At 50.5% G+C, this 15333-nt stretch overlaps 1 protein-coding gene across 3 annotated transcripts in view; it reads left to right on the top strand.

The window, feature by feature from the left end:
• DOCK11 (dedicator of cytokinesis 11) overlaps window positions 1–15333 on the top strand; it is a 128920-nt gene that overhangs the window by 25037 nt on the left and 88550 nt on the right. For all 3 annotated transcript variants that reach the window (XM_054388518.1, XM_054388517.1, XM_054388516.1), the window contains exons 2-9: window positions 81–197; window positions 645–734; window positions 1418–1500; window positions 4578–4647; window positions 8933–9028; window positions 12575–12709; window positions 13708–13885; window positions 14826–14905. In XM_054388518.1, the coding sequence (XP_054244493.1) occupies window positions 81–197; window positions 645–734; window positions 1418–1500; window positions 4578–4647; window positions 8933–9028; window positions 12575–12709; window positions 13708–13885; window positions 14826–14905 (849 nt within the window). The remainder of the gene's footprint in view (window positions 1–80; window positions 198–644; window positions 735–1417; window positions 1501–4577; window positions 4648–8932; window positions 9029–12574; window positions 12710–13707; window positions 13886–14825; window positions 14906–15333) is intronic.

The raw sequence follows: 15333 nt of genomic DNA, 5'->3' as shown, positions 1-15333 counted from the left end.
TCTGTGGCTCTACATTAATCTCTGGTTATTTTACATATTATATGTGTGTACATTTTTTTCATCTTACGCTTTTGCTGCAGGAAAAAACCAAAGTGGTTGAGCCCTTGGACTATGAGAACGTGATCCTCCAGCGCAAGGTTCAGATCTACAGTGATCCCCTCCGGGACCTGCTGATATTTCCCATTGAGGATGTCTCTGTGAGTTGGCACTGCCTGTTCCTCACGTTTGAGGCTCACTCACCATTTAAACATGAGGAGAAACTTTACTCGAGGGTGCTGGAGCCCTGGGGCAGGGTGCCCAGAGAAGTTGTGGAATCTCCTTATCTGGAGAGATTCTAAACCTGCCTGGATGTGTTCCTGTGCAAGCTGATTTAGATGAACCTGCTTTAGCTGGGAGGGTTGGATTAAATGATCTCCAGAGGTCCCTCCCAAACTCCCCTTCCCTCCATTCTGGGACTTTGTGAGCTTCAGTCCTGCTTACCTTGGAGAATTTCCAGTTACCCAGAAGTCAATTTGGGGTGCATTGCTGACACATAAAACCATCATGACCCACTAGTGACTTGGGCCCACCACACATCCTTGAACAGGTATCAAGCCCTAAAGACCCAGTTTGGACTGAAAAGATGTTCTCCTTTTTTCCTGCAGATCTCAGTCATCAGCCGACAGAGAAGGACTTTGCAGTCAACAGTGCCAGAAGATGCTCTAAAGAAAGCTCAGAGTCTCTTTGTCAAAGAGGTAGGGGCAGAATTCCACATCCTGCATTCGGCACTTTCTGCTCTTGGGCAGGATGTTCTGCCATAGCTGCTGGCCTGCAAGGCTGCAGATCCCTTGGCTGCTCCTGTGTGGGAGCACCACTCACTGTCAGCTGACTGCACGAGAGAATCCTCACACCTGCCTTCTTTCCAGTGGGTTTTGTAGGCAGGCAAAATGTGTTGCTTTGCACCACCTGCCACCACTGCAAGGGGCAGGAGTGCAGCAGGGTGCACTACACATCCTCCCTGGAGCACCCTGGGGGCCACAGCTTTGTTCTGCAGGGTGCAGCTCTTGAGGACCATTCCCTCCCAGTGCAGGGGAACTAAACACCGAGCAATGGCTGATGTTGGGTTAGAGGCACTACACTGCTGATGCTTTCTGGAAGACAGTGGCCTCCCAAATCAGTCCTTTTTTTAATGCCCTGGAGTGATGTTAATACACAAGCAGCAGCAGTGTGGCAGGCCAGGTGCTCTGGGGTATTTGTCTTTGTTCTGAAAAGGTTCCTCATGAAATCCTGCGTTGCGATGCACAGTGAGTGCAGCACCTTGTTCAGAGCCTTTCCACTCGCCCTTATCTCACCCAGCAGCCTGTCACCTTCCAGCCCCTGTGCATGGCTCTGTTTGGCTTGGGGTAGCCTGCAAAGAGCTGTGTTGTTTTCCTTTCAGTGCATTAAAACCTACAGCTCCGACTGGCACGTGGTGAACTACAAGTATGAGGAATACTCAGGAGACTTCCGGATGTTGCCATGGTAAGTGGTGCACTCCCTTGGAATGCTGATGCCTGGCCACAGCTCTGGGGCTTGGTCAGGAGAAACAGTCAGCCCTTGCTCCTGAGCCTTGTCCCACAAGCAGCCACTCTGAAGGTTAGAGAGCCAGAGGTTTGTGTCAAGAGCAGGGGCACAGGCTCTGCTCTGTTGCATCCTGTGATAGGAAAAGGGGCAATGGAGATAAACTCCAGCAGAGGAGGTTCCAGCTCAACATGGGGAGGAAATTCTTCACTGTGAGAGTCACAGAGCCCTGGAGCAGGTTGCCCAGAGAGGTTGTGGAGTCTCCTCTGGAGATCTTCCAGCCCTGTGTGGATGTGTTCCTGTGTGACCTGTGCTGGATTCTCTGGTCCTGCTCTGGCAGGGCGGGGCTTGGATTTGATGATCTTCAGAGGTCCCTTCCAACCCCTAACATCCTGGGATCTGTGATCATGCCCTTGGCACTCAGCTGGCTCAGGGGGATGCTGACAGTAATGCCAGCACAGGTCTGTTATGGTTTGAGGCTGGATGCCTTTAAGAATCATAGAGTTCCTTAAGGTCCTCCAGAAGGGACAAGATGGACCCAGGAAATCGTGACTTTGTTACCACATCCCATAATAAATAATAATAAACTGGTGGCAGAGTCAGTTTCTGCCCCCTTTTCCCTCCCTCTCTGCTCCCAGGAGGATGTGCAGAGCTTTCTCTCGGGTTCGGTGTGGGGCAGTGAGGCCTGGAAAGGCCTTGGCAGTGCTGCTGGCAGGGCCCTGGAGCTGCCTGGCAGAATCTGTAGCTGCACCACTCGGGAATGGTATGGGGGGGGCTGGGGGAGCAGTGGAGGCCTGGGGTTTTGGCCTGCTTTGGGGGGAGGTTGTGTGCAGCTTTGGCCTAAGGAGGCTCTTGGAGAACTGTGGCCAAGGTGAATTATGGATTTTGTATATTTTATGTGCTTTTGCACAGCAGCATGTAGGTATGAGCAGCATTTAAACTTTCAGTCCTATCCAGTCCTATGTGGAATTGTTTTCTTTGAGTCCTTTGAGAAGGGTTAAACAGCTCTTGTCTTGCTCCTTCAACTAAGACAAGGTCATAGCCTCACATCCTACCCACCAGTGTGCAAGGAGCTCCTTGCATCTCGGGGTGCACAGAATCACAGAATTGTCAGGGCTGGAAGGGAGCTCAAGGCTCATCCAGCTCCAACCCCCCTGCCATGGGCAGGGACACCTCACACCACAGCAGGTTGCTCACAGCCACATCCAGCCTGGCTGCAAAAACCTCCAGGGATGAGGCTTCCACCACCTCCCTGGGCAACCTGTGCCAGTCTCTCACCACCCTCATGGGGAACAATTTCTTCCTAACATCCAATCTCAATCTCCCCACTTCTACTTTTGCTCCATCCCCCCCACTCCTATCACTCCCTGACACCCTCAAAAGTCCCTCCCCAGCTTTCTTGGAGCCCCCTTCAGATCCTGGAAGGCCACAAGAAGGTCTCCTGGGAGCCTTCTCCCCTCCAGCCTGCACAACCCCAACTCTCTCAGTCTGTCTCCAGAGCAGAGCAGCTCCAGCCCTCTGCTCATCCTCATGGCCCTTCTCTGGAGTGCATCCTGGGCATGTGGCAGGATAGTGTTGGCAGTGTCTGCTCATGCCAAGCCAGGATTGTCCCTCTAGGCCGATGTTGTCTGAGTGCTGGACAGAGTGTTCCCATGCTGAGCAGATCCTCTGTGTCCCCTGTCACTGAGATGTTGTTTTACAGCTTCAGTTCAGCCTCAAGCTGTGACTGGGGAGGTTTAGATTGGACATTAGGAAACATTTATTCATGGCAAGAGTGGTCAGGAATGTGCTGCCCAGGGAGGCGGTGGAGTCATCAACCCTGGCTGTGTTTCAAGGTGGTTTGGATGTGGTGCTTGGGGATATGGTTTAGGGGTGAGCCTTGTAGAGTAGGGTCAATGGTTGGACTTGGTGATCCTGAGGGGCTTTTCCACCCTGAATGTTTCTGTGATTCTGTGATTCTGATTCTCTCTTATGCCTGATGGATACTAGCAGTGCTGGGGAGTTCTGTGCCAGGGCCTCCAGCTCCAAAGCTAATTTGGTTTTGCAGACAGGCCTATGCATCCTGGATATCTCCTGGGTGATTGTTTTCTCAGTGGTGGTGCCTGCTGTGCTCTCCCTCGCTCCATGCTTGTCCGGACCACTGCTGAGGCTGTTCGTGTACTGGCAGCTTGTGACGTGCAGGTTCTTGTTAATTGGCTGAACTGCTCTGTTCTGAGGAGCTGGTGGGGAAGTGAAACAGCACTGGGCAACACTGCTGACCAGAAAGTCCAACAGAGGCCACAAAGGTGCTGAGAGGCCTGTCAGGAGGAGGAGACCTGGGAAAGAGCAGCCTGAGAGGGATCTGATCAATGCTGATCAATAGCTAAAGGATGGATGTCAAGAGGATGGGGCTGGGCTCTTTTCGGGGGTGCCCAGTGATAGGGCAAGGGGCAGTGGGCACAACTCAAAGACAAGAGGTTTCACTTAAACATGAGGAAAGAATTCTTCACTGTGGGGGTGCTGGAGCCCTGGAGCAGACTGCCCAGAGAGGTTGTGGAGTCTCCTTCTCTGGATATGTTCCTGTACAACCTGATGTGGGTGATCCTGCTTTAGCAGGTGGGTTGGACTGGATGATCTCTGGAAGTCCTTTCCAACCCCTCCCTCACCCCCAAATGCTGGGATTCCATGAAATCATATGAAAATTTGTGAATAATCTTACAGTCTTCTCATTCAGCAAGGCTGCAGACAGTCTGGCCTGCTGCATCTCAGTGCTGCATGTATGCAAGTCAGCAGCAGCTCTGCAGAAGCAGGCAGCTAACAAGGAGAAAGCTAATTACCTACTGTTTATGCTTAATTTCCATGAAATGCACTCAGAGGTTAGCTTTCTCTAGCTGTAAGGGACTGGAGGCCTCTTGAAATCTGTTTTCTGTGGGAGGGCAGTTGTGCTGTGCTCTCTAGTTTGCAGTTTCACTCTTGGTTCTGCATCCAGCACCAGCTGTGGCATTGAAGACCTTCATTAAGTCCCAATCATTAAAAATGAAAATGTGTTTTGATTTCAGCAAATCCTTTAGGCCAGACAAGATTCCAAGCCATGTGTTTGAAATTGATGAAGACTTTGAAAAGGATGAGGTAAGGACATTTTTTTTTCCCCACATATTCCGCTCTAAGACCTGTTAAAAAGCAGATTTCATGAGATGAGGTGAGAATTCAGCTCCCAGCAATGGTTTTCTGGTGAGATGCTTCATTCCTGTGAGGACAAGACCAAAACTGAGAGTGTGATTTCTTTCAAAGCATGACAAGATATTCCCCTGGAGCCAGGGATCCCCTAATTATCTGGCAAATTAGCAATATTTTTTTCTCATGGCTTTTTCACTTGAGGAAAAAAAGGAAGCCAAACAATTAGTGAGTAAAATTCTTCACATCCAGAGTGAAAAGCAGGCAGTCTGGTTTTCAACTGCCCTCTGATATTGGCTCCTCCTCTTCAAAGGACTTGTACTCTGCCACATAATCTGCAGCTCCTAATCAATCACTGCTTCCCACACAGGGTGGCAATCCCACTCTGTGTGTACTGCTCAAAAGTGGTTTGCTTCCTCTGGACCTTGATGTGTTTGTGTTCACCTGGTTGCAGGTCAGATTTGCATCCCATAGGGGTGAGCTGGTGGCTCTGACATTTGGACATCTCAAACCTGGTGGTCATTTTCATAGAATCACAGAATGGTTTGGGTTGGAAGGGACCTTCAAAGGTCACCCAGTCCAACTCCCCCCCCTACCCCAGTCAGCAGGATCATGCTCCTCTAGATCAGGTTTCTCCGAGCTTTGTCAAGCCTGACCTTGAATGTCTCCAGGGATGGGCCCTAAACTGCCCCCTGGGCATCCTGTTACATTGTTCCACCACCCTCCTGGTTCAAAACTTTTCCTCACATCCAATCTCAATCTGCTCTGCTCTCATAACAAACCATTGCTCCTGGTCCTGTCCCTGCAGGCCTTTGGGAACAGTCCCTCTGCAGCCTGCTTGCAGCCCCTTCAGGTGCTGGAAGGTCATTATTAGGTCTTCCCAGAACCTTCTCTTCTCCAGGCTGAACACCCCCAGCTCCCTCAGCCTGTCCACACAGCAGAGGTTCCCCATCCCCTTGATCATCTTTGTGGCCTCCTCTGGACCTGCTTCATCAGGTCCTTGCCCTTCCTGTGTTGAGGGCTCCAGAGCTGGACTCAGCACTCAGGTGAGGTCTCAGCAGAGCAGAGTAAAATGGCAGAATCACCTCTCTGGATCTTCTGGCCACTCAGCTGGCCAGTCCAGCTGCCACATTTCCCTGTGCTTGTCACATTTGCTACAAAAGCGAGGGGGAGCATTTTTCTGTCTCAAGTTCTATGTGAAGCTTAATTCACAGACATGACATTAGGAAAGGTTATTTTATGGTGGGAAGAGTTGGCCCCAACTGTTTGAAATCTGCATGACACCAAGAAGCTGCTGCTGAGGGACTTCTAGAGGAAAAGGGGAGTTTCTTTCTCACCGAAGTGAAGATCTGATGGGTCTGTTTCATGCACCTTACTACAGCTGCTCTCTACAGCTTCCTGAAAGGAGGCTTGAGCAAGGGGAGGGACAGCCTCTCCTTGGTGGCAAGTGACAGGACCAGAGGAAATGGTTTCAAGCTGCACCAGGGGAAGCTCAGGATGGATATCAGGAAATATTTATTTGCTGAGAGGGTTCTCGAACATTGGAACAGGCTGCCCAGGGCAGTGCTGGAGTCACCATCCCTGGGGGTGTTCCAGTAGCTGTGGAGCTGGAGCTTAGGGATGTGGTTTGGTGTTGGCCCTTCAGTTCTGGATCAAGGGTTGGACGCGATGAGCTTTGAGGTATCTTCCAACCAGCTCTATTCTGTGATTCTGTATGTGCCAGCACACCTTGGGTCTGAACTGGGATGGCTTTTTCCTAACTGGAAATATGTTTTGAAGTTTGGCCTTAATATTTTTTTTTGCTTTCTTGTTGTTGGTTTGCATTACATCATTGTCCTGAGCAACCTCAATAGTATCTGCTTTGGGCTGGAGGCTGTTATCAGCAACAGGACAAAAATACACTATCAACATTTGAAGGAGACATTTTTTCCTTCTGGTTAGTGTCCCAAATACTCAAAGCAAGTGAAGTTACTGATGTTGATTGTGGAAGAGTATTCCTGGTGCTTTGGCAGATGTTTTGGCATGGTCATATCTGTTACAGTTTCCTGATGGAGTATTTACATCAGACTTCTGTCATGGAAATTCAAGGCAAAGAAATCTCTTGATGAAATAAAAGTGAATCACTATGAGGAAAAAATCATGGCTTGTTTCACCCGAGGAAATAAAGCTTTAGGCAGTGTGCTTTGTCAGTGGAAGGTGGTCAAGAAAAAAGTGAAACCCTGACATTTTGGAGGTAGGAGATGATAGAAACCAGGCCCTTCACAGCTTGGCACCACACAGCCCAGATCCACCTCTCCTGCTGAGTCACTGCAAGTCCAGAGCAAGATTTTTTTACCAGTCTGAGATTCCATTTCATAGAATCATAGAATCATTTCTGTTGGAAAAAGCCTCTAAGATCATCCAGTCCAACCAGCAACCCAACACCACCATGGTCATCAAACCAAGTGCCATGGCCACAGGTTTCTTGAACATCTCCAGGGGTGGGAACTCCACCACCTCCCTGGGCAGCCTGTGCCAATCCCTGACCACTAATCTCCAACCTAACCCTCCCCTGGCACAATTTCAGGCCATTTTTCTCCTTCTATCACCTGATACCAGGGAGCAGAGCCCAATCCCCACCTCACTGCAACCTCCTCTCAGGAGCTGTAGAGAGCAATGAGATCTCCCTCAGCCTCCTCTTCTGCACACTGGACACCCCCAGCTCCCTCAGCTGCTCCTCCCCAGCCCTGTTGTGCAGACCCTTCCCCACCTTTGTTGCCCTTCTCTGGACCTGCTGCAGTCCCTGAATGTCCTTCTTGGAGTGAGGAGCCCAAAACTGAACCCAGGACTCAAGGTTTGGCCTCTCCAGTGCTGAGCACAACAATCCCTGCCCTGGTCTTGCTGCCCTCGCTATTCCTGCTCCAGGCCAGGCTGCTGGTGGCCTTCTTGGCCACCTGGGCACACCATGGCTAATGTTCAGCTGCTGTCACCTAGCACCCCCAGGGCTTTCTCTACTGGGCAGTTTCCAGCCATTCTGTCCCAAGCCTGGGGAGTTCCTGTGCTTCTTGTGACCCAAGTGCAGGACCCAGCACTTGGCTTTGTTGAATCTCATCCCATTGGCCTTGGCCCATGGGTCCAGCCTGGCCAGGTCCCTCTGCAGACCCTTCCTACCCTCCAGCAGCCCAACACTCCCACCCAATTTAGTGTCATCTGTAAACTTATTGAAGGTGGAGTGATTGACCTCCCAAGTGGAGGTCATAGTTGTGGATGGGTGGAGGGCAGGTCTCCATTTTTGGGACCATGGGACAAGAGCAGAGAGGGACATCCCAGCTCCTATGGCAGGAACAACCTGATTGGGTTACTTGAAACTCTGTGTTTTGCTAACTGCAACACCAGTCAGTTCCATTTCAGCTCTTGAGGTTTGGTGGCTTTTGCCTAAATTTAAAGCAGAGAGTGGATTTGTATGAAAGGAAATGACAGAGAGAGGCTGGAGTTCTGCATTGTGCAACTTCCTAAACAGGCCAGTTGGAAAATGTCCTTCTTCCCATGGTTTTTGAAACACTGGGCTGGAACCCACCATGCATTTCCTCATTGCAAAACTGCCAGGCAGCTCTGGCAGCACAGATGGAATCTTTCTTGTTTCAAAAGGTGATCCAAACTAGCCTGGTTTGCCTCTTGCCTGGAAAGAGAGTGCTAGCACCATAGGTGTAGCTGTGCCTGTTCCATGCTCGTGACAGGACAAAGAAGGACGGAGGAAGAAGTGGCACAGTAATAGCTCATCTCTTAATGAGAGCTTGATGATGATGATTACCTGAAGAGATCCTGCAGGAAGCCTTCAGAGGGACTTTTCATCAGGGTGTCTAGAGACAGGCCAAGGGGGAATGGTTTGGAGCTGAGGCAGAGCAGGGTTAGACTGGAGCTGAGGAAGAAGTTCTGCAGTGTGAGGGTGGTGAGACTCTGGCACAGGTTGCCCAGGGAGGTTGTGGATGCCTCCTGCCTGGAGGTGTTGAAGGCCAGGTTGGATGAGGCCTTGAGCAGCCTGGGCTAGTTGAGAGGTGTCCCTGACCATGGCAGGGGGCTTGGAGGAGATGATCTCTGCTGTCCCTTCCAACCTGAGCCATTCTGTGTGATTCATTCTCCATGTTGCTGTATTGCTGCAGTTAAACTCTCCTGCTTTCCAGGCTGGCCATGTCTGTGTTGTCCCAGGGAAATTTTCCATGGAAGGCAACTCAACTTTCTCTGATGTTTTGTTCTCTTTCAGGATTCCTCCTCCCTGTGCTCCCAGAAGGGGGGTGTGATAAAGCAAGGCTGGCTGCACAAAGCCAATGTCAACAGCACAATCACTGTGACCATGAAGGTGAGTCTGAGCCAGCCTTGATGTCAGTCATGAGCTAGGCACCAGGGGAGGCTCAGAGCACAGCTCTAAGGCAGCAGGGGTGCAGCAGGTGGCTCTGGATGGGCACCTTGTGGGTGCAGAACTTGTAGAGTATCTGTCCTGGTTTAAGGCAACCTGCTCTGAGGAGCAGTTGAATTCTCACCAGCTGATTCAACAGGCTGGACCTGTGACAGTACCCCAAGGTGGACTAAAAACCCAATCTGGTAACAGCTTTTAACCCTTCCCTCCCCAGAATACAGGACCAGTGCACTTCAAATCCTGACAGGCAAGCTGAACAACAGGACACAGCAGGTTCTTGTTATCCCAGACTGTTCTCTGAGGCCCAGAAGGGGAAGCCAGTTTAACTGAGACAGCTGTCCTGCAAGGACTCTCTGACCTGAGAGCTTCCTTGCTGATAGGAAACACAGAACTGAAACACCAAAAGCAGGGCTGCTGTCACTGAGGCAATGGAGCAGCACTGAGCTGGAGGCAGCAGCTGCATTGTCTCCAGTTCCCTGCTGCCCATAGTCTGGCTTAGCTGTTGCTCAGGCTTTGCAGTGGAGGTTAGGATTTCCATGGCAGGTTTTTGCTGTGGCAGTGAGCCTGCCTCTTGTTCCACCATGCAGCTACCTTGGTACAGCATAGGGAGAGTATTAGGGAGTTATGCTGAGCTGTGCAGCTGGAGGATGGCTGCAGTGAGGCTGGTTGTGAGGATGTTAGGAAATCTCAAAAAGCTCAGCTGTGCTGAGGCTCAATGCAATGAGTTAGGACAGGACCCTTCACAGAGCTCAGCTGAACCTGAGGTTTCCAATGGTTGCTGATGAGCTCAAAGGCAATAGAAGGACCTGGATCTGCTGATCCTCTGCTTTTCTGAGCAGCAAGACTGAAGCTATTCATCCTGCTGTATATTCTGAAGGAGGTATCATATGTGCTTAAAACAGTCAGCTGAGCCCACTTTAGCTGAGCCTCTTGTGGTATTGTTGGCCTGAGTGCCCAGCACCTCAGACTCCCCTTTCAGAGATGTGAGCTGGACTGCACTGGTGTCAGTCAGTTAATAAGATCCACAGAGCCTCCTGTGAAACTCAGATACCAAAGCACTGGAAAGCTGTGGCCGTTTTCTGAGGTGGTCCTGGGCAGCTGTGTGTCTTACAAAACACCCCTAAGGCAGGTAGGAGAAATCTGAGGGCTTTGAACATCCTCAGTCTTACCACCATGTTGAGACACAGCTGTGCTCTGCTGAGTGCAGGTTCTGTCAGTGCTGGGGGTGCTGTGCTGGGGCCTGTTGCTAGGCATGTGCAGAGGGTGTGCTGTGGAGAGCCAGCCCAACAGCAAATTGCAGCTGCCAACCTGCATTTCACAGGAACCTTGCTTTTGCAGACACCTTCCGTGCTTTGGCCCAGCTCTCTTGTGGTCTGTTTTGCAGCAAGTCAGTGTGCTGCATCACAACCATGGCACTGGGATCATTCCTCTTTCCCCTTTCCCTTTTCCCCCTTCCCTCTTCCTCCTCCCCCTTTCCCCCTTTCCCCTTCACCCTTTCCCCTTCCCTCTTCCCTCTTCCCACTTTCCCATTCTCCCTTTCTCCTTCTCCCTTTCTCCTTCTCCCTTTCTCCTTCCCCCTTTCTCCTTCGCCCTTTCTCCTTCCCCCTTTCCCCTTCACCCTTTCCCCTTCCCTCTTCCCACTTTCCCATTCTCCCTTTCTCCTTCTCCCTTTCTCCTTCTCCCTTTCTCCTTCCCCCTTTCTCCTTCGCCCTTTCTCCTTCCCCCTTTCCCCTTCACCCTTTCCCCTTCCCTCTTCCCACTTTCCCATTCTCCCTTTCTCCTTCTCCCTTTCTCCTTCTCCCTTTCTCCTTCTCCCTTTCTCCTTCCCCCTTTCTCCTTCCCCCTTTCTCCTTCCCCCTTTCTCCTTCCCCCTTTCTCCTTCCCCCTTCCCTTCTTGTCTCCTTCTTTCTTTTTTCTTTTCTTCAACTTTCTCTCTTTCTCCCCTTTTTTTTCCCCTTTCTTTTATCTCTCCCCAGCTGAATTTCCTTGGTTCTGCAGCTATCATTCTGCAATTGCAGTGCTCATCAGAAGCATCTGCAGCCTGCTCAGAGAATCTGTTCCCTCTGCTCCCAGGTTTCTGGTACTCATTTCCAAGGGCCACAGTCTTCTAGCAGCTCTTGCTGGCAGCAGTGCTTGCAGGGGAAATCACAGCCTGGTGTTTGCTGCTTGCTTCTGTTCCACATTTCCTGTGGAACAGAATTGAGAAGATGCAAATGGTTTAACCTGAAATCCTATAGCCAGGGGAGATGTCAGCCCTGTGATATCTAGAGACCCATCCTGGATTTCTGCAGCACCCACTGCCAGAGTTTCTGAGATGGGTTCAGTGTTTCAGCTGCCTCAATGCTTAGCATGCTTAGCTTGCCATGGAGTTCTGTGCTCTGTTGAACTAGAGGTTTAGTTAAATCTTATAAATCCTGAAGCTCAACAGGCCTTGAAGCATTTCTGCAGCTAACAGTCATCTAAATGATGCCAGAGGTTGCCTTGCAGAGGGCTTAGATTACCCATTCAGAGCACAATGCTCCCTTCCAGTGCCAATGAGTCAGTTTATTGAACATGTGCTAGTGTCAGTAATGATGGCAGCAGGAAATTGCTGGCAGTAGTCTCCCATCTGGGATGAAAACTGCTCTGTTTAATTCATAGATCTCCCAGATAATGCAGGAAGGTGGAAATACACTGCCACTGGCCCCAGCTTTCTTCATGGTTCTCCTCTAAGACAAACATCTAGCAACTGTGAAATGCACCCTGCTCCTTACAGACCTGACAGCACATGAGCCTGCCACAGCTGCTGCCAAAAATGTGCTTCTGACTTCTAGTCCAGGGCCTTCTGCCTGACAAAGGTGAAGGAAGATGTTCTGAGCTGCTGGAGAGCTTGATTCATAAAAAACAATAGCTCAGACATAGGAGCACTTGTCCCAGGCTAACTGCTTCTTGAGGTGAGAATTGAACACCAAGCCAAAACCAACTCATGAAAATAGGTTTGTAGAAAACAACAACAAAATCAAAACACCAAACTGACAGAACCCAAGCAGCTGGATGGATTACAGGGACCCTTGGCTTGCATCTGAGTGCTAGAAATTTCCACCTGTCTGTTCCCAAGCCTTCTGGAGAAGTGCTTTGTAATTCCAGTCGAGGTCTTTACCAAAAGGGTCTGGAAATCCCTGCTGTAGGGTGGGATGAATCTTCAGGTGATGTGCTGATCTGAATTTACTGTGCAGCTTTTACCTTGTAAAGATAAATGAGGCTGAAGCCAGCTGAAAGGCCAGCTGGAAGCCCTGGGGCTTTCCTTCAGAATGGGCAAACTTAGACATTAAAATGAAAGAGGATGCTGCAATCTCTCTTTAAGTCCTCAGAGGGGTGAATCTGTGAGGCTCAGGGGTCCAGGCTCAGGGTTTACTCCCTAGCAGCAGGGCAGATAGTGAAGGTGTGGCTGTGGTTTCTGAAGCACACCAGGGTGGGTACATGGCTGAGCAAGGCTTTGTACTGTTGCAGGTGTTCAAGAGGAGGTATTTTTACCTGTCACAGCTGACAGATGGCTCCTACATTCTGAATTCCTACAAAGATGAGAAGATTTCAAAGGAATCCAAGGGCTGCATTTTCCTGGATGCTTGCAATGACGTTGTTCAGGTAGGTGGTGCCTTCTGCAGGGCTGCACCTGGCCTTGTGCACTGCCAGCTCTGAGGCAGACCTGATCCCTCCAGATCTGTGTCTTGGGTGCATTTACAAACCAGCCCTGAGCTGCTTTGCTCTGTCAGCAAGAGGCAGGCAAGGGTTTCTATCAGGGTGCCGTGTTTTGGCCAGGAAGACAAAGACAGCAATGGAGGAACTGTTGTCAGAGTAAAATGAAAGCATTTAATCATTGTATTAAATGCTTATTGATCATGCAGCAAAAGCAGTGTGACCAGCAGGACAGGAGGGAATTCTCCCCCTCTGCTCTGCTCTGAGAGACCCCACCTGTAGCACTGCCTTCAGTTCTGGGGTCCTCAGCACAAGAAAGACCTCCAGCTGCTGGAGAGGCTCCAGAGGAGGCCACAAAGATAATCAGAGGCTGGAGAACCTCCCCGGTGGGGACAGCCTGGAGAAGAAAAAGCTTCAGGAAGATCTTAAAGCAGTCTTCCAGTACCTGAAGGGACTACAAGAAGGCTGCAGAGGGACTGTTTGCAAAGGCTTGCAGGGACAGGACGAGGGACAATGGCTTCAAACTAGAGGAGAGCAGACTGAGATTGGATGTGAGGAACAAGTTCTGCACCAGGAGGCTGCTGGAACACTGCAACAGGTTGCCCAGGGAGATGGTTGAGGCTCCTTCCCTGGAGATATTCAAGGTGAGGCTCGACCTGGTCTAGTGGAGGATGTCCCTGCTGACTGCAGGGCGCTTGGACTGGATGACCTTTGGAGGCCCCTTCCAGCCTGGACCATTCTATGGTTCTATGATCTCTTGTGGATTCAGGCTGGATCATGTAGATCAGGCTGTGTGCTGTGAGCAAAGGAGCAGCTGCTACAAGGGCAAGGGTGATTCTATGACAATTCTCTGATTCTGTGCTTTCCCAGAGGGGAGCCCTGAGGCAGGTACTGTGCTGGGCTGCTGAGGCAAACGTGCCCAGCCCTGTGTGCTGTGCTTTGTGCAGTGCCCCAAGATGCGCCGCTACGCCTTTGAGCTGAAGACCATCGACAAGTACAGTCACTACCTGGCTGCTGAAACTGAGCAGGAGATGGAGGAGTGGCTGGTGACTCTCAGAAAGATCATCCAGAGCAATGCTGAGACTCTGGCACAAGAGAAGAAGGAGACTGTGGAATCTGTGCAAGGTCAGCTCCCAGAGTGTGGCAGTTTGAGGCTGTGCCTAGAAAATTTTCCACAGATCTTGATCCAAACGTGGCAGTATGTAAATAAAGCCTCATTGGGTGCTAAAAGAAAAATAATGATCAGGTCTAAATAATCCCATTGGTCTGAAAACCAACAGAAGGTTGGCCTTGTAAACTAATTTTCTCTCTTTTTTTGGCTCTTCCCTCTGGCTGGTGCTTCTGGTGGCTTTGCTGACCTTGTATGTGTTCTTTGTTGTGGTTAAGTACTAACAGCAACTCTGCTCTTCTTTCTCTTGTCCCATGTGCAGGGGAGAAGGAAGAGGAGGAAGCTGTTGGTAACCCCCTGGTTTTGTCCAGGGTGGTTCTTGTGTTGTTCATAAATTGTACATATATGTAAATATTGTCTATTTTGTACGTATTCATTGCATTCCATAGTTTAGCTTGTAGTTTTGCTTGTAAATACAGCTTCATTTGCTTCCAACTGAGCAGGTCTGGCAATTTTATGTTGGGGGGAGGAATTTCAATCCACCACACCAGAGCAACACCTTCCTTCCCCCTTCCCCAGCAGCAGCATGCAGGCATCTCTTGCTGGCCAGAATGGTGGCCAGCACTCCATGTCGTGCAAAAGAGTCTAGAGTAATGTAGGCAATGGTCTGAAGAATAAGAGTGGAGGGAAATGTGACTCTCCTCTGGATGGGGAATCTGTGGCAAAGCTTCAAGACTCCTGGAAAATTGGCTTCCTGTTGGGGTTGTGCTCTGGGGAGACCTGGCAGGCTGTAATCATGCACCCTGGTAGCAGGCGTGAGTGGAGAAAGCTTCCCCTGGAATGGAAAAGTCTCCCCAGGCGGTTTCTGTGCTATTGTAAGCAAATGCTGCAGGACGCTTCCTGGCAGAGTGGTGCTCCTGCAGTTGTTTTGAACATCTGGTTTTTGTGTCCTTGCAGATGATGAATCAAGCATGCAGGGAAAGTCAGAGAACATCCTGGAGAGCCTGGAGAGGAGCATGCACCCAGAGCTGATGAAGGTATTGTGTTTGCAGAGACCCTGCTCCCAGCACCTGGGAAGGAACAGCCCCCAGCTGAGGGGCTGGCCTGCCGGCAAGCAGCTCTGTGGAGAAGGGCCTGGCAGTGCTGGTGCCCTCATGGCCAAGAAGACCAAAGGTCTCCTGGGGTGCATTGAGAAGAGCATGGTCAGCAGGTCAAGGGAGGTTCTCCTCTCCCTCTATTCTCCACTGGTGAGGCCACATTGGGAGTATTGTGTCCAGTTCTGGGCTCCTCAGTTCAAGAGGGGCAGGGAAATACTGGAGAGAGTCCAATGGAGGGCTGTGAAGATGCTGAGGGGACTGCAGCTCCTCTCTTAGGAGGAAAGGCTGAGAGTCCCTGGGGCTGGTTAGCCTGGAGAAGAGCAGCCTGAGAGGGGATCTGTTCAATGTTTATAAGAATCTAAAGAGTG

Source organism: Indicator indicator, chromosome 17 (assembly GCF_027791375.1).
Source record: "Indicator indicator isolate 239-I01 chromosome 17, UM_Iind_1.1, whole genome shotgun sequence".
Lineage (NCBI taxonomy): Eukaryota > Metazoa > Chordata > Aves > Piciformes > Indicatoridae > Indicator > Indicator indicator.
Note: the sequence above shows the minus strand (reverse complement) of the source record. Positions and strands in the feature narration are given on the sequence as shown.